The sequence below is a fragment of the Muntiacus reevesi genome, chromosome 2 (assembly GCF_963930625.1).
Source record: "Muntiacus reevesi chromosome 2, mMunRee1.1, whole genome shotgun sequence".
NCBI classification, from domain to species: Eukaryota; Metazoa; Chordata; class Mammalia; order Artiodactyla; family Cervidae; genus Muntiacus; species Muntiacus reevesi.
In genome coordinates, this window is record NC_089250.1 from 185,420,784 (window position 1) to 185,430,302 (window position 9,519).

General features: G+C 47.2%; 1 protein-coding gene across 1 annotated transcript; it reads right to left on the bottom strand.

Moving 5' to 3' along the window:
• Positions 1 to 1,292: 1,292 nt before the first annotated feature.
• On the bottom strand, positions 1,293 to 8,875 carry LOC136157362 (uncharacterized). The gene is made up of 2 exons (XM_065919280.1): positions 8,863 to 8,875; positions 1,293 to 2,512 (listed from the first exon to the last, which is right to left on the bottom strand). The coding sequence occupies exons 1-2, from the start codon at positions 8,873 to 8,875 to the stop codon at positions 1,293 to 1,295; spliced, it is 1,233 nt and encodes a 410-aa protein (XP_065775352.1).
• Between the last annotated feature and the right edge of the window lie 644 nt (positions 8,876 to 9,519).

The following is a 9,519-nucleotide window of genomic DNA, read 5'->3' on the forward strand; positions in this document are numbered from 1 at the left end:
AGTGTTCTCTCTAAGGAAGATGGCATTGGCACTGGGACCAAGTAGGAAGTGGACGAGAGGTGGGTGGGGAGACCAGGCACGCAGAGAGTGTGTGTCCCCAGCCTGGGTGATCTCAGGGGAGGCAGAGACAGGCAAGGCAGCCTGCGGGACAATGAGTTAGGGCAGAAGAGACAGACAGGGGCCAGAAGCCACAGGGGTTTAGAAGCATCCATGTGGGGTTGGATTTTAATCCAAGAGAAATACAATGAAAAAAAAAAAAAAAGACGAACGCAGAGGCCTTTTTAAAAAATCTACGTCTAATTGGAGGATAATAGCTTTACAATGTTGTGTTGGTTTCTGCCGGACAACGGCATGAATCAGCCGTAAATGTGTACATATCCCCTCTCTCTTGAGCTTCCCACCCACCCGTCTAGGTCATCACAGGGCACTGGGCTGAGCTCCCTTGGCTAGACAGAAGCTTCCCACTAGCTATCTGTTTTGCATATGGTAATGGATATGTTTCAGTGCTACTGTCTGAATTTGTCTCACCCTCTCCTTCCCCACAGAGGGTCTTCAAGCAGGGGGCAAGGATGATTGAATTTAGCCTTTAAAAAGACCAGTTGGGCTATTCTGTGGAGTCAAGACTGGCAGGGCAGGAGATTGAAAGCAGAGACTCAGGTAGGAAGCTGCTGCGATATTTCAGACTCAAGATGACGGTCCCTGAGAGTTGATACAAGAGACGGACAGGAGGGAAAAGTTTGAAAAATAAACCTGATATTCCCTGTGACATTCTCCACCCCCCACTGCATGCATTCAGTCACAGGCAAACACTGTAATATCCTGCAGGGCGGGGCATCTGAGAGCTGGGGGAGGATGAGAATATCTCAGGAGGCACCACCCTGGAATATAGGGGGCTTCACCAAAGAGAGTTACAAGCCAGTTCCAGCCTGTGCTCCCTGGAGTCTACTTGGCCAGGGCTCTGAATCTCAGTTACCACACAGGATGGCACCCACATTGAACGTGTGACCTCTCCCCTCTTAGCAGCAGCTTTCTGAAATACTGAGTGAGGAGTGGAGAGCTAGTTGGATGAAATGTCCCAGGAGCAATGCCTCCATCCCCCACGTCTGGTCAGGGGAGCTCGGGAGTTAGATGCGTTCCTGTTGGTGTCCGGCAGAAGTGGCTCTGAATCTTTAAAACATTATGAATCTTATGGACCTCTGACCAGCTAAGTGGGCCTGTTGCTTGACCTCTCTGGAGCTTCGTTTCTACATTTGTGAAATAGAGGTAATAGCAGGACCAGTAACGTGGGGTTGTCATGATCCTGGCATGAGGTGATTCGTATAGCACCCAAAACAGCCCCTGGCAAATGAGAGCTCAGGAATGATTTTACTGGTGGTGGTGGTGGTGGTGATGGTGCTGATGCTGGTCCTGATGGTGGTGATGGAGGTGGTGATGGTGATGGTGGTGCTGATGCTGGTTCTGATAGTGGTGATGGAGGTGGTGGTGGTGACGGTGGTACTGGGTCTGATGCTGGTCGTGACGACAGTGATGGAGGTGGTGATGGTGATGGTGGTGCTGGTCCTGATAGTGGTGATGGAGGTGGTGATGGTGATGGTGGTGCTGGTCCTGATAGTGGTGATGGAGGTGGTGATGCTGATGCTGATGCTGGTCGTGATAGTGGTGATGGTGCTGGTGGTGCTGGTAGTGATAACAGTAATGGAGGTGGTGATGGTGGTAGTGATGCTGATACTGGTCCTGACAGTGGTGACGGAGGTGGTGATGGTGATGGTGGTTCTGATGCTGGTCGTGATAGTGGTGATGATGGTGATGGTGATGGTGGTGATGGTGATGGTGGTGATGATGCTGGTCCTGACAGTGGTGATGGAGGTGGTGATGGTGATGGTGATGGTGGTGATGATGCTGGTCCTGACAGTGGTGATGGAGGTGGTGATGGTGATAGTGATGGTGGTGATGATGCTGGTCCTGACAGTGGTGACGGAGGTGGTGATGGTGATGGTGGTTCTGATGCTGGTCGTGATAGTGGTGATGGTGGTGATGATGCTGGTCCTGACAGTGGTGATGGGGGTGGTGATGGTGATGGTGGTACTGATGCTGGTCCTGATAGTGGTGATGGAGGTGGTGATGCTGGGAGTGATAACAGTGATGGAGGTGGTGATGGTGATGGTGATACTGGTCCTGATAGTGGTGATGGTGGTGCTGATGCTGGTCCTGACAGTGGTTATGGAGGTGGTGATGGTGATAGTGGTGATGGTGGTGATGGTGATGGTGGTGCTGATGCTGGTAGTGATAACAGTGATGGAGGTGGTGACGGTGGTAGTGATGCTGATGCTGGTCATGATAGTGGTGATGGTGATGGTGGTGCTGGTTGTGATAGTGGTGATGGTGGTGATGGTGATGGTGATGACGCTGATGCTGGTCCTGACAGTGGTGATGGTGATAGTGGTGATGGTGGTACTGGCTCTGATGCTGGTAGTGATAGCCGTGGTGCTGATGTTTGGTGCTGGTGGTGATGCTGACGAGAACGCAGTCTAGTAGAATGGTTGCAGAGCTCTTGGATTTAAATCACGTCCAGATCTGCCCCTTGAAATCTCGTGTGCCCACTGGCAAGTTACCTTTCTTTGTTTCCGTTTTCTCCTCTATAAAACAGGGATGATGATATGCACTGCGGTCACTACAATGACAAAAGGAATTCATATTTGTTTTTAAAAGTACAACATTTATTCTAATAAACAAACTCTTCAATGAGCATTGAGTGTTTGATAAAGAACAAGCTGACCCAGAGTATAGCCTTAAAAAAAATGGTACCCAGGGGCTTCTTTATTCTTGATTTTGCTTTTCACTGTGAACAGGAAGGCCATCTTCCCCTCATCTTCACTGTCATACCCTCCCCCCTCTCTCCATGTGTTCTGAGTATAGCAGGTGTGTGGTGAGCTGGGATTCTGGCGGAGTGCAACATGAAAAAGACTCCCAGTAATTATAAAAATAACAACGAGGGCTGCTTAGCATGGTAGGCAGATGAGCACACCGCTAGCCAGAATGATAAATAGCGCCTGCAAAAGTTAGGTCTCAGAGGGAGTGTGGGAACATATGGGGATAAACCACAGCAAAAGTTGGGCATCGTTGATAAGTTTCAAGCGGCTTAACGAAGGCCAGTCCAGTGCCAAGCTTCCTTCTCTTTCTTTCTTTCTTTCTTTTTTTTTTTTATCCTAATTTTAAATCTTTCCGTTCCCTTTTGTCCCTTTGTTCTATTTCGGTCTTAAAAGAAGTATTCAGCTTTGAGGTCAGCCATGGAGTCTCCAAGGAAGTGAGGTCTGGGTTGTAACCCTAACACGGCTGTCCACCCTGGAATCTGCGAATTTCTACCCTGAGCTCTATCCAGTATCGTTCGGGGGTGATGTGAACGAACACAGTAATTGTGTTATGGAATGCCAACTTGTTGAGTTCAGATCTGTGATAGGTGGGTGTGCATAAAAATACGCTCCTCAAAACGACCCAGCACAGTGAGTTTTATTTGGAGAAGGGGCAAACAGCACTCTCTGCCAAACATTATTTAGAAAGAAGATGTGGATGGTGGTGGGTTGATGTCAGGTTGCTGTTTTTGGGTCTGGGTCTGAATATAGCTTGATCTGTGTTGTCATGGCTCTGCAGCAGTGGGATTTCTCTGGAAGGAAATGTTTCAGTTCTTGCTTACCATTCATGCAGTTTTTCCTCGGGCTCACTTACAGGAGATTTCAGCATGGAGACAAGGTTTATCATATAGGTACCAGGTGGTTCAGTGGTAAAGAATCCACCTGCCGATGCAGGAGACGTGGGTTTGATCCCTGGGTCGCGAAGATCCCCTGGAGGAGGAAATGGCAACCCACTCCAGTATTCTTGTCTGGGAAATTCCATTGACACAGGAGCCTGGGGGAGTGTGGTCCATGGGGTCGCAAACAGTCAGACACAACTGAGCACGCATTCACGCATGCATGCACACTTGAGAGCTGGTGTTGGCTCCTTCACAGATTTCCAGGATGCCTTATTTAGCAAATACATTGGCATCCTCAGGAATGGAAAGCGAGAAGAGGAATCACACAGACCTGATTTTTGACTACGGCCCTCCCATTCAACTTAGCCATGAATGATTTGAGCTTTCTGAATGATACTTCCTCATCTGTAGAATGGGGCTGATATGGGCACCAGAATCAGACACTTGTTAAAAGATTGATGAATCAGTTAGTTTCTAAAGTGCTTAGAAGGGTGTTTGGCACTTGAAAGTTCTATAAAATGTTTGCCGATACAGATAAGCAAAAAGTATCTTGGATGACTTTTTTAAAGCTTGCATGTATGTGTACTCTTGATGATTCAAGAGTAACCAGTATATATTAGTTGCAAGGGACAGAAAACTAACTCAGGAACTAGCTTAAGCAATATAGGACTTTGTTTATTCATGGAGCTGGGATGTTTGGGGTCAACCAGCGAGAAGTGAACAGTCCCTTAAATGCTCTGGCCTTTGTATAAATGGAGATGATCAGGCTTCCATATAACCAACCACCATGAATCAACCCCACACTCACAAAAGTGGACTCGAGCCCAAGGAATATTTCAAGTGCATTGCTACATTATTTAGAACACTCCCCACAACAACCTTGTAAAGAAAGTACTATTACCTCCAAATTTATAAGTGAATTATTTGACATTCAGTAGCTCACCCAGGTCAACAGAGCCAGGAATAGTTAGAGCCAGATTCTGAACCTAAGCTCAGTATGGGCCTGATATCTGAGTTCTTAGCCAGTATGGTACATATTACAAGAAAAAGAAAATTCTGTTTTCTCTTAGTCAGTTGGAGACCCACAGAAATATATTTTCCAAAATTGTGTCTTTAGAAAATACACATGAGGCTGCCTGAGGCTGGACCACCCACATGCTCTGTGATCCTGGGCAAGTTGCTTCACTTTTCTATGCTTCACTTTCCCTCTCCATCATACAGTGGTAGTAGCAAAACTTGGCTTTCAGAGTTGTTGTAAAGATTATATGAGTTAATCTACTTTGAAAAGGTACATGTACACCGTGTTCATAGCAGTACTATTCACAATAGCCAAGACGTGGAAACAATGTAAACACCCATCAGCAGACGAATGGATAAAGAAGATATGGTATATGTGTACACACACACGATGGAGTACTGCTCAGCCATAAAGACGAGTGGGAGATTGCCATTTGTAGTAACATGGACCGACCTAGAGATTATTACTCTAAGTGAAATAAGTCAGACAGAGAAAGGTAAATATTATATCATGCATATGTGGAATCTAAAAAAAAAAAAAAAATTAACTTATTCACAGAATAGACTCACAGAGAAAACAAACTTATACTTACTGAAGGAGGAAGGGGAAGGGGATGGATAGAGTGGGATTAATAGATACACACTGCTATTATAAAATAGATAGAATATTCCTACTGTGTAGCACAGAAAACTCCAGTCAATATCTTGTAATAACCTATAATGGAATCTGAAGCTGTACAGCTGAAACTAACACAATATTATAAATCAAGTGAAAGAAAGTGTTAGGTGCTTAATCATGTCCTACTCTTTGCGACCCCATGGACTGTAGCCTGCCAGGCTCCTCTGTCCGTGGGATTCTCCAGAGAAGAATACTGGAGTGGGTTGCCATTCCTTTCTCCGGGAGATCTTCCCGACCCAGGAATCGAACCCAGGTCTCCTGCATTGCAGGCAGATTCTTTACCATCTGAAAAAAAAAAAAAAAGAGGTTACATGAGTGAATACATAAAGGGGTTAGAAGGTGCCTGACAAATAGTAAATGATATATATGGTTTGTTCCCAAAATATTTAAAAATAGATGGTAATGTCGAGTCAGAAAGGAAATGAGGTCACTCTGGGTGGTTCCTTTTTAGATGTCCCCAGTGTGCCCCAGAAGGGCACGGCTAATCCGGGAAGCCCAGCAGACCACCTGTCGGGGCTCTCTCTTGCCACCAGCTGCCAGGCTGTGATGTCGCGGAGAAACCATCTGCAGTGGTCAGCATCTTGGCTCCGACTTTAGATGCTCAGCTGCCTGGCTTGGTCTTGGGTCCCTCCTGTCTCTATTGTGGCTAAAGAACCAGACTGCGTGGTCTCTGAAAACACAGATGTGTACGTCCTGTCTCCTTTCTCCTCCAGCACTTGGTCATGGGTTTGGTGGGTGACGTTCTCTGCCTAACACACACTCTTTGGTGGGTTTTTTTTGTTTGTTTTTTTCATTTCTGCTCTGAGTCTTGGTTGCAGCATCCCGGATCTTCTGTTGCCTAAAGTGAGGACTCAGTGTTGTGGTGTGTGGGCTCAGTTGCCCTTCGGCTTGCGACACCTTAGTTCCCCGACCTGGGATTAAACCAGTGTCCTCTTCGTTAGAAGGCAGATTCTCAGCCACTGAACCATCAGGGAAATCCCCTACTGTTTGGCTTGATGGTGTCTCTTTCTTGGCCTGAAAGAGGAGGTGAAAGCTTCCGCTCAGAGAAGGCAGACCTTATCTTGAGATGATGGTTCACTGTCAGACAAAAGGGCTAAGGGTGTATGTTTGGATTTCTTAGTGTCTGCCTAGATTTGGGGCTTCCTGGGTGGCTCAGTGGTAAAGAATCCACCTCCCAAGCAGGAGATGCAGGAGACATGGGTTCAGTCCCTGGGCTGGAAAGATCCCCTGGAGAAGGAAATGGCAATCCACTCCAGTATTCTTGCCTGGAAGATCCCGTGGACAGTGGAGCCTGGTGGGCTACAGTCCATGGGGTTGCAAAGAGTCAGACATGCCCGAGCACGCTTACTCCTTGATTGTACAATATGCGGTGCCTTAGCATCTCCCCAAATTGTTTGATTTTCTTGCCTTCCTGAAACTCGCACTCTTGCTGAACTGTGGGGAGAGTTCTTTCATTGGCGGGTGTATATTCACAGGGCTGGGCAACGTGATTCCAGGCAAGAACGGTCACTTGATCCGTCACTGGGAGCCTGACTAAAGAGATTCAGACTCTCCACACTTTTCCTTCCAAAAGACACAGCACATATTGGCCGCATACTTCAAAATCTGATGGAGGTTCAGAGGCCCCTCATGGGTCCACCGATGGGTGTCAGAGGACCCACCAGCTCCCTGCCATGATATGGAACATTTTGTGAGTTATGTGCAGTTTTCTGGGATGAGGGCAAAATTCTCAGAGTGGTCCATGCATCAAAAATAGGAGTGAAGAACCATCTTTTCACCTCGAGAAGAGGCATTTATAGAAGAGAGAGCCAAGGACAAGATGGCCCAAGGAGATACGGAGTGCTGGAGGTTGAGATGGTGACACAGGGTCATCTCTTTAGGGCTTTTTCTCTTGGATCACTCTGTCATCTTGTTTTTTTTTTCCTTCTCGTGGTTACTCTTGGCAGGTGTTCCCATGTATCAGCCCATTTCTCCTGCCTTAGACCTCCTCTTCCTCGGGAGGTGTTTTTCTGCTTCCTGATGACTCAGTGGGGTGGGGTGGGAGGGACCGGAGCCAGCCCTTCTCCTAGCCTTCAAGTCTTGTCCATCTGTCTTTCCAGGCTATGGTTTTGTCTGGCTTTGCTTTAATGGCAATTAGGGTACTTGGGAATGAGTGATTGAGGGCAAAGCAGATGTGGGCTTGAGTTTAGTCCAGGCCAGAATTTCTTAGAGTGTGTTCATGACTGCCGTAGGTACAAAAGGGTTTCTCTTAGGTTTTGGGCACTAGGACTTCTCGCCCGTTCAAGGTACAGGTCCGCATTTAGTAGCTCTGTTTTCTTGGCCAATTTACTTCCCCTTTCAGTGGCTCTGTGTTCTTGTCTTTGATGCAATAAATGTAACAGAATCTCCTTCACTGGGATTTAGAGGGGATCACCTGAGATAATGCATCTGTTGAAATTAGTACAGGACAGGGTCTGGCACAAAGGAAGCATTGAATTCATAGCAACTGTGATGATGATGATGGTGATGGTGGTGGTGATGGTCACAAAGGTTCTGATGAAAGTGAAGAAATAGGAAGAGGAGAATTGGGAGAAAGAGTAAAGAACTTTGCCCAAGGACTGACATCATTTATTACTCTCAATAGCCAGATATTCATAAAGACAGCAAGACAGATGGATGGATAGATAGATGCATGGATGGATGGATGGATGGATGGATGAGTGGGTATGGATGGATGGATGGATAGGTGGGTGGATGGATGGATGGATGGATAAATGATCAGATGGATAGATGCATGGATGGATAGATAGAGGGATGGATGGATGGGTGGGTGGATGGATGGATGATGGATGGATGGATGGATACATGATTGGATGGATAGATGGATGGATGGATGAGTGGGTGTGGATGGATGAATGGATAGGTGGGTGGGTAGATGGATGGATGGATGGATGGATGGATACATGATTGGATGGATGGATGGATGGATGGATGGATGGATGAGTGGGTGTGGATGGTTGAATGGATAGGTGGGTGGATGGGTGGATGGAAAGATGGCCAGTCAGTCATCAAATAAGTTTGGGAATGTTTGCATCAAACATGGTCAAACAGGTCTCTATTTTTTTTCCTTTACAGGACTTCTCGGGTGCTGTACTAGGCCATGCACCATGAACCCCCAAGTGGGAGAGAGAACAAGCTGAATCTCTCCCACATCTTTGGCCTCAGGGTTCTTTTTACAAATGAAGCATCTCACAAGGCATCTTTGATGCTGAGTTTGCTTTGGTAGAGGCCATGCAGACTTAGTCTCTCAGGGAAAAAGGATGTGACTGGAGTTCAGGTGGTTCAGCCCATTCCCAGGGAGGGCAGGGCATGCATGGGGTGCGGACAGAAAGACCAGTTCTGAGTCCTGGGGCCTCGGGCTATTTGGAGTGGACTTTACCCGGCTCCCGCATGGCCCTGCAGGACACACACACACACACACACACACACACACACACACACACACACTCACACGACAGAAGATGCAGAGAGGGCAGGAAGCGCAATCTAGCGGAGCAGCTGATTATTCATTCCCCCATCCCCGAGAGACCCCAGGGAGTATTTGTTTGCGGAGAACAAGGTCAATACGTTCTCAAACCCAGTTGCCATTCATCCCCAGACAGGTCAGGGGTTGGTTCCTGAAGCTTTGTTGATCTCAGCAGAGATGGTGCGCAGGGTTGATATTCTTAGATTTGCTCATTCAGCCGGTCAGTCTGGCTTTCAGAGGAGAATCAGGTCAAGAAGTGCTTAATGATCCGAGAGGAGGCGCTGCCTCCACCACTGGGGGCTGGGGTTTCGAATGCTCATCAGCAGCTTCCTCACTCACAAGACCTACTGGAATTTTCTTTGTGTGTGTTCATAACACATTTTATTGGGGGGGGGGTGTAATATTACTGGGTAGGGGTGACCCAGTGTCCTGGATTTTTTGGGTTGTTCCTGTTTCAGAGGCACTTCCTCATCCCCATAAACCCCCAGTTGAATTGGAAACTCTTGTATTTTGTTTTCCAAACTGTGTCTTCCATGGACAGTAGCTATGTCCACATATTCGTTAGCCTCT